The following is a 17606-nucleotide window of genomic DNA, read 5'->3' on the forward strand; positions in this document are numbered from 1 at the left end:
GGGCGGCGACCGCTGCCCGTTCGGAAGGGGCCGGGCAGTGCGTATCCCCCCTGACCCCCCCAGGTGGGGATGTTGGTTTTACAACCCCATAACCTCTCATTTCCGCAGGGGAACAGCTCGCTGCCTTTCGCTCCCAGGATGGCCAAGCCTACGTGGTCGACGCTTACTGCCCTCACCTCGGGGCTGACCTGGCCGCCGGCGGGCACGTCGTGGGCAATTGCATCGAATGCCCGTTCCACGGCTGGCAGTTTCGAGGAGAAGACGGAAAATGCACCCGCATCCCATATGCTGAGAAAGGTGAACATCCCCCAAATCCGCAGAAAGCATCTGCAGAAAGGGTGGTGCCCTGCGTGTCCTCATTCAAAGCTGCTTCTCTGAGGAGCAGTGCTCTTTATAACAACCCACCCTCCACCCTGCTCCCCTGTTTCGTGCAGGACCCTGATTTTCCTCCTGGGTCGTTTCTGTTGGGGCATAATGTTCCAGTGCCCTTTCCTGTGCTAGCTGATAACCAGGACTTTACTTAAATAACCACCCTCCTTGATTTTTATAGTCCCTACGACACCCAGCAAGCAGGGTATAAAAGAAGATTTTTATTTTTTTTAACTCTGAGTCACCCATTGTGCCAGCAGGGATGGATCCCAGGGAGCTGGAGGGATTCAGGAATGCTTCTGTGCTCTGTAGTGGCAGCTTACACCACGTCAGCGCTTAAATCTGTCACGTTAGCATGGCAGCGGAGGCTCTCAATGGCAATTTTTTTCTCCTTTTAAGGCTTGAAGGGAGCTTTTGGTTAGGATCCAGGCAAGCCTGTCACATTCCCCCACCATTTCGGTTTGCGGTGACTGCGTAGGAAGAACGTCTTAAAGTTCACATGGAACGATTACTTGATCTGGCTGCGCTAATTAGTTTAGATCATCAATCCTGAATGTGGCTGAAGCCAGAAAACGGACTTACCCTGTGTTTCGCTTTGGCTTGGGCTTCTCAGTTATTTTCCCCGAGTTCAGCTTTCTCTTGTTGGTATTGATTGGGATAGCAATGAAAATACAAATTAGCAGCAAAACTCAGCCTTTCTGCTAAACAGACTATCCTGAAGTGGAAGAAACATTCCAGCCATGTGTATTAAGATAAACATTTTATAGAGCCCACCAAACAGCAATTCCTGGTTTTATGTGGTTTTGCATTTGGTGGTTTTTTTTTTTTTCAGAAAAAAGATTTATACCGTATTTTTTTTCACAGCCATACTCACTCAGGAGCTGCAGTCAAATGAATGCTTGGTTCCAGTCAATGAGAAAAGCTGTGTCTCATCACAAAACGAGAATGAATATTCTGGCTGTACGCAGATGCTTGCCAGGATGCATTGCTCTGCAGCGGCGGTACCCAGGGCCAGTGTCAGCCCCAGCTATAAAAGAACAAAAGTGCAGGCAGCTGCCCTGCTCCCGTACTGCCCAAATGGGTCAGGTTGATTTAAACAGATTTAAAAGGTATCTGTGCTCATGCAGGTCCCTTTGATGGAGGGGCATTTTGGAGATCTCGGATGGGCAGCTCCTCTGGCACTGGGCTTGCAGGGGGCTGGCAGCCGGGCAGGAGAGGCCACAGAGCCCAACCTGGGGCCGATGAAGCTGGGGAGGGGTCTGGAGCCCAAGGCTGCTGGAGAGCGGCTGGGGGAGCTGGGGGTGTTCAGCCTGGAGAAGAGGAGGCTAAGGGGAGCCCTTATCACTCCCTACAACTGCCTGACAGGAGGGGGGGAGCTGGGGGGGGTCGGGCTCTGCTCCCAGGGAGCGGGCGATGGGACAAGGGGAAACGGCCTCAAGTTGTGCCAGGGCAGGTTTAAGTTGGACATTGGGAAAAATTCCTTCCCTGAAAGAGTTCATAGAATCACAGAATCCCAGCTTGGAAGGGACCTCAAGGATCATCTGGCCCAACCTTTCTAGACAAAAGCACAGTCCAGACAAGATGGCCCAGCACCCTGTCCAGCTGAGGCTTGAAAGCGCCCAATGTGGCGGAGTCAACTCCTCCCCTGGGGAGATTATTCCAATGATTGACTGTTCTTATGGGGAAAAATTTTCTTCTCATGTTCAATCAGAATCTTCTCAGGATTAACTTGTGCTCATTACCCCTCATCTTTTCCATGGGACTCCTTGTAAAAAGGGAGTCTCTGTCTTCACTGTAGCCACCCCTTAGGTACCAGTACGTGGTGATGAGATCCCCTCGGAGCCTCCTTTGCTCAAGGCTGCACAAACCCAGCTCTTTCAGCCCATCCCCATACGGCTGAGAGAGGCTTCCCAGCCCTTGGATCACCTTGGTGGCCCTGCTCTGGACCCCCTCCAGCCTGCCCACAGCTTTTTTGTACAGCAGGGACCAGAACTGCTCACAGGATTCCAGGTGTGGCCTGACCAGCACTGAGTCAAGTGGGATGGTGACTTCTTTATCTCTACTGGTGATGCCCTTGATGATGCAGCCCAGCACCCTGTTCGTCTCCTTGGCCGCAGCAGCGCCCTGCTCACTCCTGTTGAGCTTGCTGGCCACCAGGACCCCCAGGTCCCTTCCCACAGAGCTGCTCTCCAGCCGTGTGGATCCCAGCCGGTGCTGCACTCCTGGATTGTGTTTTCCCAGGGCTGTCAAGCACTGGAAGGGGCTGCCCAGGGAAGGGGTCGAGTCCCCACCCCTGGGGGGATTTAAAAGCTGGGCAGATGAGGTGCTTAGGGACAGGGTTTAGTGGTGGGATGGCAGGGTTAGGGTAATGGTTGCACTTGGTGATCTTAAAGGGCTTTTCCAACCTAAATGATTTTGTGATTCTATGTCTGCATGGGGGCAGATCAAGCCCTCTTTAAAAAATTTAATGAGATGCATCCCACCCAAAGCACCAGATTTTTTCAATCAGAAATCACATTGATGGTCTCCTCCTGTCCCCTCTGATATTCATTGACTGAAAGAAAAACATAATTTCTCCTACGATTTCACCTCCCACGTGCCTGTGCAAGGCTACCCAGTAAGGCAGCGCTGTCCTCTGTGCTTGTCTGCAAACTAGGAAAAAAAAAGTAATGAAGGTAAACGCTTTCCCATCCAATAGAAGCTACATTTTATGAGAGTTGGGTAAATATAAATACCAACATTCATTTCGCCGGAAAGAGTAAAAAAAAAAGCAACACATGATGCTACAGTACTGTCAACAGGGAACGTCTTGAACCCGAGAGGCAGAGGTGGCTTTTACTTGCTGCACATCTGTAACTAAAAGCATCTCCTTTCAGCTCACTGAATCGTGAGGAGGCTCCACTGATGCAGCAGACATTTACTTACTTGAACAGTTTTAAGAGTAGTGAACAAAGGCCGCAGAGCCGCCAGCCCTGCTTCTTCCCTAGACTTCTGCAAAACACCCTACTGAAATAAAACTGACTGAAGCAAACTCTCTCCTGTGAGCTTCAGAAGCTGTTGTCCCTCAGCAGCCTGAGAGCTGGCAAGTGTCACCAGAGACTGTGCCAGGTGGCTATCACCCATGAAGATGATCTCTGAGCTGTGGTTAGGACGAGGTGGCCCTTAGCACCCACGGCAGCCTTGGAGATGCTGCTTTTAACTGATTCCTTTCTGTCCTCCGCAGTGCCAGATTTTGCGAGGGTCCGGACCTGGCCGTGCTGTGAGGTGAATGGGATGCTGCTGGTCTGGTACCACTGCGAAGGGCTTGCTCCGACCTGGGCAGTGCCTGAGCAGCGGGAGATCTCCACCAAAGAGTGGGTGTTCCGCGGGCAGACGGAGCACTTCATCGACGCACACATCCAGGTAGGGACCCTGGTCCCTCCGTGGGGCACCTTCACACCTGAATCCTCTCCTATAGTCCAGTTCAGGGACATCTCCTCCCAGTTAACCCATTCAGGGACATCTCCTCCCAATTAACCAGGCCCTGCCTGCGCCCAGTGTCATCGCTGCTGCTGGCAGAGCTCATCCATCCCCATGCCGTACACCAAGAGCATGGCATATGTTCCCCAAACACAGATCGTGGGCTTCTGGAGCAGAGAGCAGATGTTCTGGGCACTTAAAAGGAATCTGCTAATTTGCTTTGACTTATAACTGATGTAATTTAAAAAAAGATAATCTAAGAATTGCGGCACTTAGTGTCAGGAGGCTTTTCAACTCATCGCTCACTGAAATGGAAACACGTGGTTATTTTGCTCTTAATCTTCATAATCACCATTGCATGCTGACAAATGTGCCACAGAGAACAAAATGGCTGTTGCCTCCATCGCCTCTCAGGGGAGATGACGCTGGGAAAGGGGAACGGCTCCGTGGCACTGAGCAGAGGGGACAGTGGGTGATGTCCCCAGAGAGAGCAATGGGAGGCAGCAGCAGTTTTGAAAATGGGCAGTCCCTTGGGATTTTGGACCTTGGGAGTTTTTTATGTACTTGCCCCTGAGCAGAACACTTCTATTTGCAAAAATCGGTGACAAAAATGACCCTTAATCTGAAGCGCAATTCTCTCCAAAGTCAGTGCCCGCCTGCTGACTAAATCACGACTAAGGTGGGCAGGTTAGAAAGAAATGAAAAATTATTAAAAGAAATTAAAAAGGTGCGTGAGACACAGGAGATGCGGCTCTGGGAGTGGGCAGAGACATGAGAAGCAGGGAGAATTTGGGAGATTGATGGGACAGGAATATTTATTTCATGTCTGCCTGCCAGTGCAAGCCACTGTACACGGGTCTATACCGGGGCTGGTCTGTGCTACTTGCCGAGCTGGTAGGAAGCTGGTGTATTTGGGTAATAAAGCAGTTAAAACTTCTCAAAAAGTGACACATTGGGGGCAGGCTGGTGGGGTTTAAGGGTTTTAAAATATGTGGATCCTGGTCCAGGAGCACAAGCACCGAAATGCTGTATTATTCCTTACAGTCGTTACAGGGCCAAAGGAAGGATTTCTCTGGAGTCCCAGCTTGCGTGGCTGCAGAAGTTAGCATGCATAGGCGTCTCTGAGCTTAAAATGAGTTCTGAATTTTCTGAGCTTCATGTTTAATTATTCCTACACAGTAGTTAACAGCTAGTCCCAGGTCAGTCTGTGCTGAGGCCCCTGCCTCCGCTCGCTTGGTTGCCTCTTGCTGTGTCGTGGACCTGCGAGCACCTCTGCTGTGCTTGGAGTGATGTGCTGGGCTGGGCTGCGGCCACGCTGGTGCTGTTGCGATACTGCTATCGCGTACAGGCTGCCCGCACCCAAGCCAGCTCTCACCAATGGCAAATTGTTCCCCAATGGCAGGAGATCCCTGAGAATGCGGCCGACACGGCTCACCTGGCTTTTCTCCATGGACCAGCTATTCTGGGTGGATCTGATCTGAGATACACACGGTCCAAGCTGTGGGATTTTATGAAGCACATCTGGAAGGTAAGACCCCTCTTAGCCATGAGGAGGTCAAAGTCTTTCAAACCATGCCCCCATTCTGCCTCAAAGCATCAGTCCCACTTCATCCCATCTGCTGCCTCCTCCCATTGTCAGGTCCGGTCTCTTTTCTGTGTCTCGGGGGGTTTTAGCTGCACCCCCTCATCTCTGCTTATCTCTAGATGGTCTTCACCACTTCGCTACCTCCCCTCAGCCTGTGCTCACCATCTCTTGGACTGAGCCGATCCTTCTCCACCCCTCCAGGCCGAGTGGCAGCCAGAGCCGGAGCCCAACGAGCATTGCTCCCGGCTGCTGGTTCAACACAGGGCAACCGTCTTCGGGAAGCACATCTCCATGATGGATTTGACAGTTTCAGCCAGGCAGGTATGTCCCATGCTGGTGACCACCAGCACCCTGAGCTGAAGAACTTTGTCACCTGGAAGGCAACAAGCCCTTGCCCACCCTGCCCGGCGCAGCCTTTCCTACCAAGTGCATCAGGGACACAGGCCAAAACCACATGCTGGCACTGGGGCTGCTCCAGGCAGCGCAGAGAAAAGGGAGGGTTCATAAGGGCTGCTGTGCCCACAAAACAACCTAAAAAAAATAAATAGCAAGTACCCGAGCAAATGCTGGTGACAGTCCCAAGGGGCCTTCACACCACCTTGTCACAGCGCTCTACAATACAGAAGCGTGGACTTTCTCAGTCCATGGCAAACATGCCTGGGAAAGGTACAGAGAGCAGTTAATGTGGAGTAAGAAACATTTTGAGGATGCTGATCTGTGTGATCCACAAAACTCGGGGTTTTGCAGACGCCTGTCTGGAAGGCACAAAGATTGGCCAGTTTGCAAACATTTACGCTGAAGAAGTAAGTTCATACTAACATCAAGAGCTCCTTCTGCAGTTAAAAATTTGCTCATTTTCTTATTTTCCTTCCTTTCTTGTGGTTTGGGGTTTTGTTTCGGAAACATGTTTATTAGCCACACTTCTTTTTCCCCTCTCCTCTTCCAAAAAATCAGAAACAGCGTGTGGTGTAGCCCAAGATCAACCCCGAATGAGATAATAAGATAGTTGACAGAAACTGAAAAAGAATTAAAGGAAAACAGAAATAATGCCACTAAACATGAATCAATGGGAACTAGATGTTCTCACTCTCATTTTTGGTTGTGGGTTGGGGTTTTTTTGATGAGATGCTCAGCTTGCCTGATAAAACCAGTAAGTTTGCTCTAGCACATTTTTGAAGACCTTAAACCTATTCCCGTATTACAAATTCAGAACAATAACAAAACAAGTCATGATATACAAAACTTTGATGAGGGATAGGTCTCTGTGTACTTAGGGAATTATCACACAGTGGATCTCTGTTATCACACATCGTATCTCTGTTCAGTTCTTAGATCTGTACTGTTTAGCACTGATATCGATGAACGGGAGAAAAAACACATTGAAATGACCTTAAAAAGGATCATAGAATCATAGAATCGTTGAGGTTGGAAAAGCCCTTTAAGATCCTCAAGCGCAACCGCTCCCCTAACCCTGCCATCCCACCACTAAACCCTGGCCCTAAGCACCTCCTCTGCCCGGCTGTCAAATACTCCAACCTAACCCTGCCCTGGCACAACTTGAGGCCATTTCCCCTCGTCCCATCGCCTGTTCCCTGGGAACAGAGACTGATGCCCCCAGCTCCCCCCTCCTCTCAGGCAGTTGTAGGGAGCGATGAGGGCTCCCCTCAGCCTCCTCTTCTCCAGGCTGAACACCCCCAGCTCCCCCAGCCGCTCCCCAGCAGCCTTGGGCTCTTGTATAGCCCAGACTTGTATAATGATATTATAATATCTTATAATATAAGGTATTATACCCTATCCTTCACCAGCTTCATTGCCCTTCTTTGGACATGCTCCAGCACCTCAATGTCTTTCTTGTAGTGCGGAGCCAAGACTTTGTACCCAACCAAACATTAAAGGAGTAGTAGATAAAGTAGCCAAACCCCCCAGCAATATCTGCGCTGCTTCAAAGAACCAAGCATACGATCATGCATGTGTGTGTCTGGATGCACATCAAAGAGCAGAGAACAGGTACTTCATGTCATGCAAGAGAAAAGGCTGAACCTGATTTCAGCTAAAACCTAATGTGGCTGTTGTAGCTGCAAAGGAGAAAGCCAGAGCAGTGGGGATGCTGTATTACCTCCATATTCTATTGCAACCCCTGCTACTGAGACCAGAGCTCAGGACTGGTGTCAAAAATCCAGTATGGCTGTTGATGAACTGAAGGTAATTCAGTGATGAACAACAAGTGAAAATCTGGAAGCATTTCTTAGAATATTAGATTTTAAACTTTTGGGGACCATTAGAGCACTGTAAAACCTCATGAATCCCCATGGGCCCACAGCAAAGTCATCCAGCCCTGACACATCTGTGACTGCCCCAGGCCAATACAGGCTGCATGGCTTTCCTGGCCTGGGGACCATTCATAGTCGGCATTAACAGGACTCATGGCCCTGAGGTGCAGCTGGACTTTGTGCCTACGGTGATAAGAGAGAGTAAAGGGGAACTTGAGCAGAGGCTAGGAGACATCTCAAGGAGGTCTCAAGCTGAGGGAGCTGCTGGACCAGAGGGCTGGACCACCGAGGACTGTTCCCTGAGGGTGCTCTGTTGCTCTGCAGGTGGGGCCAGGGCTGGTTTTCCTGATCTTTGAACATGCTTTTCTGGGTCATGGGATCATCCTGCAGACGGTGACTCCCCTGGAGCCTCTCATGCAGAATGTTGTCCACAAAATCTACTACCAGAAGAATGTGCCGGCCATAATCCCCAAGTTAATCCTGAGAGCAGAGTGTATACAGGTAAGGCCTCTGAAGAAAAGCAGCCAAAGTTGGTCCCCTGGAGCATGGTGGCCAAGAGGTATGGGAAGGAAGAGCAGTTGCCCATGTGGGCTCAGATACATGTGGGAGCAAAGCACTCATGGGCAAGATCCTTCCAGGGCTTGGTATGATCTTTCAGTTTTAGTAGCCCAAAGAGCTAAACTGGAGGTTTGGTAAAGAGAGTCCCGGCTCATCTGCTGAGGATGTCAGAGAGGTGCTATCCCTCTCCTGTGCATGGGGAAGTGGGGCACAAGGATTAGGCACCTTCTCCCAAGCTGCAGGAACTCTTTGAGAGAACTGCACCCAGATTTCCAGCATCCCAGGTCGGTGATTTAAGATTGTCCTATCTCCTTCGGTGAGAACTGAGCCAAGAAATCCTCCTGCTGTTAAATTCTCATGAGATTGGGCAACTCCTGACAGAAGTTTTCCAGGTCCTTCCCACAGGGATTAATGGAAGTGGTGAAAGATCCCTCTGGAGCTCTCCAGTCCAATATCCCAGTCGGGGCAAGACTATTGCCAAGTTCAGGTCAGGCATGGCCTTGAAGGCCTCTTCCTTTGGAGGACGCTCCCATCTCTCCAGCTCTCTGGGTGTCCCGTTCCATTAGTGCTCTACCTACATTGCTAATTTTTAATGTCCATTTTGAACTTCTCAACCTGCAATCTGTAGCTGTTTCCCCTTGTTAGTCCAGCCGGCACGACCAAGACGTGACTCTGTCATCCCTGTAGCTCCCTTCAAGCAGTCATTCCCACCCACCAGGGGTTAATGCTAGGAAACTGTTTGATCTGGCCAGAGAGAGTTTCACTGGCACTATCACTAGCAAAAATCACCAGAAGATTATTTTCAGGTGCCAAAACCCTACCCCAAATCAATCTTGGCTGTGCTAATTCATATTGGATAAATGCTGGCTTAGTAGTTCGCATTCTTACTAATGTGAATGAGCAGCACCCGTTTCTGGAGAGACCTCTTCACAGAGGAAAACTCTGTAAATCTTACTGCATGCATGTCTGAGAGGAGTTTAAGATGCAGATGCTTAATTTATAAAGACCTGGTTGGCTGGAGCTACCCAGTGAATCAAAAATCCCGGGTGGAGCAGGCCCTACCTGCACTACATTCATTTCTTTGTCAGTATCTCCAATGACAAAGGCAGTCTGAAAGTGGCTTCTTGTTTGGGAGCTACGGAGGGCTAAACGCCTGCTAACTGCCGACAGAGCTGTGGCGTTACAAGGTACAAAGAGCACGAGCAGTCCCACACTGGCCATTGGGGAGAAACTCTAAAAAATAAGCCTGATGTCAGGAAGCATGCACAAGGCTGCTGTTCAGCTTCCCCACCTGAATGAGACCCTCCTTCTCCCGCAGTTTGAGCGTGATATAACCATCTGGAATAACAAGCAGTATCTGCCCAAGCCGCTGCTGGTCAGAGAGGACTCCAGCATCCAGAAGCACCGGCGCTGGTACGCCCAGTTCTACAGTGAGAAGACCATGAGGCTCCCGGTGCAGAAGGAGGGGCTGGACTGGTGAGGACCTCGCTTCCCACTGCAGAAGGTGGCCAGAGGCTCTCAGGTGGCTCCTGCCCTGATCAATATAACAAATATTGGCACAGGCGCAGGAAGCAGAGCCTGAGCCCTGGAGATGCCCTCTTACCTTCCATGTTCAGGCATCAAAGCTCAAAGGGTGTAACGTGCTTGTTCTTGTACCTGTGCTGCAATGCATGAGGTGAGTGTGAGCTTCAGATTTGCCATCTTCCCCAGATTTGCCAACTCCCCTTAAAGTGCCCTTCTCTCGCCCTGCTGCTATCAGTTTTGAGTAGTTGTATGAAGAGCTTTTCATGTGGCCTTTTATTGCCTGAAGTGCCCTTTCCCAGCCAGGGCTGCTGTTGCTTCTGCACCATCACCTTGCCTGGGCCAAGCTTCAGCTCTCCAGGGAAGCCTTGGCCGATGTCTGCATGGCATCAGAGGAGTGACTGCAGAGCCCACGGACGTATGCTGCCTGCCTTCTCCCTGGCAGCAGGCAGGGCAGCTTGGGTTTTAGCTGCCCACCATGTCCTTACCACCTGTGGGCTTCCGCGAGCCTTCTGAGCTCTTACATGAGTCAGTTCCTCATGGAACACCTGGCTGGGAAGCAGAGGGTCTATCCTGGTGGTCCAATCACTTCGACAACAAATCAGCAGGTCAAGGATGTGAATAATATGCTGCTTAGGTAGCCCCTGGATTCCAGCAATACCTTGGGTACACGGTTGGCTGTAAAAATCTGTGTCTCATGGCAAAACCACAGGCATCACTTGCTGTCACTGTGGTCAGAAATGAAGCTAACACATTGAGACCAGGCTGAAAACCTGACAGAAACTGGTCTAGAGTCTCCTGTGCTTTGTGCCTACACTCTCTGTGTTAAAGGGCTAAATTCTGCCTTGCTGCATGCCCTGGAGACACCTGCAATCTCACAGGCAGAGCCTGCCTTGTATAGTTGCAGGACTCTGGCAGTTGCTCTATGCCAAGAGCCAGAAAGAGCAAATGCTCAAATCCCGGGGCTTTCTGGGGAGGCTGGTGGCTGCTGCTCTCACGCGCTGTGCGCTTGCCCGTGCCTTGTGAATTCCGCACTTTGCTGAGGCTTCCAGCTCCTCCTTCACTGTTAACCTTGAGCAGGACCAGGACCACGCCATCGCAGCCATCGCCCACCCTGGAAGCATCCCAGGTAATGGAGTGCGGCTGTGCCTTTGCCATTCATATCTGGCCATTGCACTGTCAATATTTCACTATTAAATCTTTTATAAAACCGGTCTCATGTTCATGGCTTGTTCTTCACTGTTTTGTGGGGTGTCCTTGCATGGGAGAAGCAATTCTGCAGCTGGGCTGTGCTGTCTTGCTTCAGGAGCCACAGGGAATCTCCAGCAAGGAATGTAAGAAAATAGCATAGAGCTTGGCCAAGGACATTGCCTAACCCAACAGCCTGAGCCTCTCAGGGACCTGAGAGCACTAACACATCTTGGTGGCCCTGACCAGCCTCACTGGGGGCGTTCATCCACTCCCTGCCCATGGCCAGGAGCCCCATTTCAGCTCAGCTCTGGACCTTCAGTCCCTGGAGGTCTCGAGCTGAGCTGCAGACATGCCCATGCCTGGCTGATCGGAACTCTGACCACAGACCAACTTCCCAGCTTGACCTCCACCTTGTCCCGTCACCATGGACCTCCCAGCAATTGCTAGGCTGTGTCTGACCCTGGCTGCCCTCACTGGATCCTGACCCTGGGCTGCAGATTGACTTCCCAGCTTGAACTCAGACCTGCCTCATCACCACGAGCTTGCCCAATGATCTTGGACTTTTGGTTGAGCCTGGCCAAGACGTCTGGGCCTGCCCTGTCCATCTCAGTTGGGGCAGTGGGATGTTGTGCACCCCTGGGCTGTTCCCTGATCCTCACTGGGTGCCCAGGTACAGGATCCCAGGATGAACAGAACTCCAAGGAAGGCAAATTGCTGAAGATCAGAGATGGTGAGCTAACTCCGCTTTGCTAGATTCATCAGGCCTTCCGGAATCAGAGGAAACTATGGGACTCCAGCAGAGCCTGAGTTCTGAGCTACCATTTCCTTTTATCACTAAGGCTAAAAGTAGTTGTGTCCTGTTAAGGCAGAAATTAGAGAATTGGGAAGTAAGACAGGATTAGTTTAAGCCTCTTATGTTTCCATTTGCAATCTTACCCTTTTCAAGGGGTCTAGCAAAAAGGACGGTTTGGTGCCAGGGGACGCTGGCATGCCAAGTCCTCCAGGCTCCTGGGCCTTTGGGCCATGCATTATCCACTTCACATTTTCACGTTTTCCAACAAATCCAAACTCCTATCTCATTAGGATGTGAGGGCATCTGATCTTATCGCTTACTGAAATAACTTTTACATCAAATCTATGGCAAAGCTCCAGCCACTCTCACTATCATATTGTGATAGTTGTATTTATTATGGCTTATCTTCACATTTGACTGCTAGCCAGGAGAGTTTATCCAACTGCAGACCTATCCTCATTCCATGTATTTGGGTTTTGTTTGTTCCCAACTAACAAATTCACTACAAATTTCCTAATTCTCAAGCAGAGTCATTTGTTGCTTGGTTTTTTTTGGAGGGGGGCGAGAAGCAAGGATAGAAAACCCCAAAGGGTATCAAAACAGGTCAAAGAAAAGGACACATGAAGGGTGATGGACAACATACCTTGGATTTTCCAGTGGTAGCTTGGGCTGCTTCCCCTTCAAATCCTGGGCCACGTACTTGTTCCACCTGGGACAATTCCCCGGTTGTTTCTGGTTCGTGTGGAGGTGGGTCCTGGAGCTCCGAGCATCAGCAAGGCTGTGCTCCTGTGTGCAGGCTGGCAGCCAGCCCCACTCACTGCCACATCTCTGTCACCCCGTGAGACGCTGTGATGCAGGCCAGGACTGACATAGCCTCCAAGCAACCATTTCTGTGCCCTTTCACATTTTGACTTTCCTTACGAACAGCTGGCAAGGGCCTCGTCTTGTGGAAAGGGGTGAACCTGCTCAGTGACTGCTCAGTGCCTGTGCCTCTGCGCCCTGGGGTGGAAGCGAGCCCGCAGGTGGATCTGCCGACACAAGGGAAAAGTCTCCGACCACGCTGGGCAGAAACACAGCTCGTGCGTGTTTCAAGGCCACCTTGCCCAGCACCAGCGTGCACTGCTTGAGCAGCGTAAAAGCCAGCTGAGCTGCATCTGCCCCGGCGGCGTGAATGCAAATAGTGCATTACAACACACCAGCCCTTCCAGCCGGCCGAGCAGCCTCGGTTCACTTTCTGCCACATATAAATGGTGAGAGAGGGGCAGGTTCACTGCACTGGCAACCAAGCATGAGACAGAAGATCCTCTGGAAAATGCTCTGGCGAGTTTTGGATGCACAAGGGATGCGGAGGGACACTCACTGTAGAATTTTACGGCTCATGAGGTCCATCAGAGACCACTGCGGAGATTCAGGCTTTCCCTCTTCACAAGGCACTCCGCACGGGGTGATGTCCCACTCAGCTGCTGGAAAAACAGAAAACCCCAGACACAATTTTTTCTTTTTTTCCTAAAGGTTGTTTTATTGTAAAACCATAAATACAACACTGACATGAAAATCCTCAAGCAACGGATGCTTTCTTACAGTTACAGTTTGTCTTCTGCCTTGGCATCAACTCTGAAAAGAATGTTGCAGAGAAACATGTCTCTAAGGTATCTCCAAATAACCGAGCTCTGGCCTGGAGTGCTCGGCTCGTTTGGAAGCTAAGTGGAACTATTCCTCCTCGCTTGTGGAATATTTCCATTCAGACAGCAACAGACTTGTAAAAACAGCAACATTTAAACACCTTGATTTTTTTTTTTCTTTAATAATCCTTTTCATTTGACGTCAGTCTAAGTTTCAAACAGCACTGAATTTCTTTAGCTGTAAAAAAAAAAAAAAAAACAAAAACCAAACAAAACAAAGGAAACAAAATGAAATCCTAAAAAGAAAAAAATCAGAAGAACTTGAGTTGGCCTCAAGCGTTCATATATCACAATGAAAATCAGCAACTCAACCCCGTGCAATATTGCTCTCTATTGAGTCATTCGATCCACACCAACAATACATGAGACTTCAAACAGGTTTTGTTTTGTTTATTAACACAGCAAGTGTGACATTAGATAACCTTTTAAATACAGTACATGGTACAGCGCGGGGCCAGCTGCCCGCACGTTTCCCCATTATGAAGACAAAGCCAGCGGTGGCGGTTTATAAAAATATTGTGTTGCTACAAAAGTATAAATTAATGCTACCGGTATTAAGAAATATTAAACACATAAAACTTATAAGGATTAAGAAAAATATTCATTAATACCTGTAGAAAACTCTGGCCTAAAAAAGATATTTTTTGTATATTTTTTGTATATTTTTTTGTATTTTTTAAGATGACATGAGATTCTTGCACTCGCAGGTGGAGACACACGCAGGTGCATCTGTGGTATTGCCTAGAACATCTGCATCTACAGAAAGGAAGGAAACGCACACAAGTTACTGAGGGGAGGGAGGGCCAGGAGGGAAGGGAGAATGTTAATCGTTTGCTTGATGAAACAACAAGAATTCAGCTCCCAACAGGAGGTTTGAAAAACCGAACGTACGAATGAGGAACAGCTTCTCTTTTCAGACTGGCTGCAAACAAGGATCTCCTGATGGTTTGGTTTGTCGGCATGACACTTTCTAGCTACGGCGTGGACCAGAAGCCTCGTGGTCAGGATGCGTGTTCCTCCTGCACTCACAGCCTTGGCTAGTCACCTGTCACGAATGTTTCAGTTCATCCATTATCAGTTTTCCTTTTAAATAATTAAAAAAAAAAAAAAATTAAAGTCCCAATAAATTTAAAGGGACTGTGGGAAACAGCTCCTAAGACTGTTGCTCCTTCCGGAACACATGCCTCCTTCCTTGAGCGGGAAGGTCCTTCTCCATAGATAGCAAGAAAAAAACCCCATCCCTTCTCCCACCCCCCAGCCCACTGGAAAAAAACCAAACCCATCCTATCCACACACATTGCAGAGAGTGCCACAAGAACCCCCAGAAGACTGAAAAGAAGCATTCAAGGCTGATGAGGCTGGAAGTGTCTTTTTAAGGAACTTTGGTTGTAAAAAGCAAGGGTTTGACATGCCTGTACTCATCAACTCCACTGCAAAATATTCCTATTGTTAAGGCTGCGCTGCTCACCTAGGTACCAAGACATGCTGACCACCGCCGACGATGCTAGAGTGATGGGAAGGAAGAAAACCCTTTTGGTCAGTGATTGATGTTGTGCATCAATGAGCCAGTTCTGTGACTCACTGCAGAAGCTATTCTAAAAAATTCCCTCTCAGCTGCCTACAGATCATTGAACCCTACAGGGTCTACTGGATACACCGTTGTCTAATGCGAGCAGAACTCTTCCGTCAAGTTATAAAACAAAGGGCTCTAACAGGAGGAGTAAAAAACCCAACTAACCAGCCAAACAAAACCCCAAATTAAACAGAAATCCCCCAAACATTCAATATATAAAATTAAATTTCAGGGCAATACACTCTCATTGGTTCACCATTTCTGGCCTAGCATAAGCAAACTCTCCCACAGTACTGATGAGGCATTCAACTTGGAGCTGTGCTTAGGTTTATCTCTCCGTATTTTATTATAGTTTGCTTTGTTCAGTGACATTTCCAGAGGCCCCAGGATGATGATAACCCATGGCATGGGGACAGGTCCCATGCACTGTAAAAAGGGAGTTCTTATTGCTACGGTGCGACATCTTCACAAGTATCTGAAACAGGACCTTGAGTCTCAGCCAATGTTTCTGGGCATTCCCAACGGATCCCACGGATTCAAGATCATGGTGTAGCACAGATAATGCACAGCAGAAGCAGCAAAACACTTAATATTCTCCCCCTCCCCCATTCTTTCACCTTGGCAGTACAAGGGTTCAGTTGCTCCTCAACTGGTGTTTTCTCCTCTGCCCCTTCTGCCGGTCAGGTGCCTCCCTCCTACATGAACCTGGTTAATGTTCATACTGGAGTGCTGGGAAGGGGTTGGTGCCGGTGGGGAGTGGGAGGGTGCGGAGGAAGATGCTCTGTGAACCCTCCTGGACCTATCAGGCAGGACTGGACTCAACATGCAGGCAACCATTTCCCACCTCTACATCCAGTCTCTTTTCTCTCGGCAGGTCCAAAGCAGCCTCGTGCCTTATGGAGTGTGCTCCACGTAGCTGTACAGCCTTGCTTTAAATGACAGGGCTCAAAAAAACCATTCCCATAACAGACTCCTCCCAGATGAACAGATTTCTCCTCCCTGAAAAGGTTTCCCAGAATCTGCCTTTAGTGTCTTTTTGTTCATTTTCATCCCATTACTCCCAATTATTCCGTAGGAAACAACTTGTCCCCTCCTGCGTGTGCTCCCTCTGAATGCTCCAGGGGCTCCTCTCCGCCTCCTTTAGCCAGAGAGATGCAATTAGAGATCTGAGTCTTTCCTCAGCACAAAGCAGTACTACCAGCCTTTGGGTAACTTTTTGGCTGCTCTTTTACTTGTCTTTTGATTTCTCAGTAGCTTGGTGCTGCCGGGCAATGCACGCAGCATTCTCTGAGGAGCAGTGTCTCAGTCACCCTGCTCCTGTGCAACACTGCGTCCTGGCTCACCTGCTGCGGGATCCAGGAGGTGGAAATGGTCCCACAGATTGGGCAAGGCTGAGGGGACTCATCCACCCGTATGAATGTACGTGGTGACTTCTTCTCACCCTAAACTTTCCACGTTATTATAAGCAGTTGGAGAAAAACAAACTAACCAACCTTGCTGAATACTGCATCAACTCAGACACCACAACGTAGAGCTCAAGCCACTCGAGATGTGTTCCCTCTTCTATGTTCAGACATTCTCAAGCTTTGAGAGTATCTGCCACAACTTCATTTGCAAATTTCATGTAAGGGTCATGACTCCCTGAGCTGCTTCTGGACGTATTCTCTGCTTGGCCGGGGAGAACACCCAGCAAACGCAATTAAACCAGTGCAGGTGGTTCGTGTGGATGCTTAAACCAATTTATCTCAAAGTTAAACTGGTTTAACCAGCAATTAACAGGCAACTAAAGTAGACAAAACCTGAGCCCACAGTCGGCTTTCACAGACAGTTTTCCAGATTGCACTAGTTCAAATACAACCAAAGCAGTTTTCTTAGAACAGACACAGCTTTGACGAAAAGAGATGCTCACTTCCATCTGCAACTGATCCAGGCACAAGACACCGAGCCCACCTTGCCAGACAGAACACAACTACTGCCTGCTGCTGGAGACATGGGGAGAAGAGGCAGACACGGGAGACGAATCTGGGCTCCTTGTTCTCTACTGGCAGCCGCACTCACGCAGAAACAACCTTCTGCTTTGCAGAGCTCTGCCTTCATATTCCACTTTCTCAGTTTTCTCTTAAGAAGGATCTTCAGACAGGACTGGAAGACCCTTCATTACAGTTCATCTTCTGTTGGTGCTTCCTCCCCACCTGAAGATCATAACCCCTCCTCAAGCAAACTGTGAAGCCAGAAGTCTGCAAGGTCAGGCACAGAGTAAGCAGCAGAAACAAATGGAAGCCTGGAGGGCACCTACACCATTTTTGTATCCCAGCCCATTTCTCACGTGCGAGTAAAGGAAACAAGCAGAAGGCAAATTCCCAACATGACCTACCAGAGGATGATCCCAATTCTGAAGACTTCTCTTCCTGGCAGAAAAGGGAGCAGAACCTCATGAAGGCTCTGGCCAAACCAAGAGACCCTCCCCTCCCCAGCCTCCCACCACAGGTGGGGGTGGGAGCTCCTTACAGCATGAGCGTTGCTCCATACCCCTGAGCCAATCCTAGGAACATGGCAAATTAAGAGCTTCCAAAATTCAGGCCTTGGTAAAGTATCTATGCTCCCT

General features: G+C 49.3%; 1 protein-coding gene across 1 annotated transcript in view; it reads left to right on the top strand.

Annotated features, from left to right (window-relative positions):
* Positions 1-9721, top strand: part of LOC104124000 (cholesterol 7-desaturase) — a 21525-nt gene extending 11804 nt beyond the window's left edge. The window contains exons 2-7 of the mRNA XM_009636302.1: positions 109-297; positions 3593-3771; positions 5231-5356; positions 5615-5734; positions 8008-8184; positions 9560-9721. Of these exons, the coding sequence (XP_009634597.1) occupies positions 109-297; positions 3593-3771; positions 5231-5356; positions 5615-5734; positions 8008-8184; positions 9560-9721 (953 nt within the window). The remainder of the gene's footprint in view (positions 1-108; positions 298-3592; positions 3772-5230; positions 5357-5614; positions 5735-8007; positions 8185-9559) is intronic.
* The last annotated feature ends 7885 nt before the right edge of the window (positions 9722-17606 follow it).

This window comes from Egretta garzetta, unplaced genomic scaffold (assembly GCF_000687185.1).
Source record: "Egretta garzetta isolate BGI_Z169 unplaced genomic scaffold, ASM68718v1 scaffold143, whole genome shotgun sequence".
In the NCBI taxonomy this organism is placed as follows: Eukaryota; Metazoa; Chordata; class Aves; order Pelecaniformes; family Ardeidae; genus Egretta; species Egretta garzetta.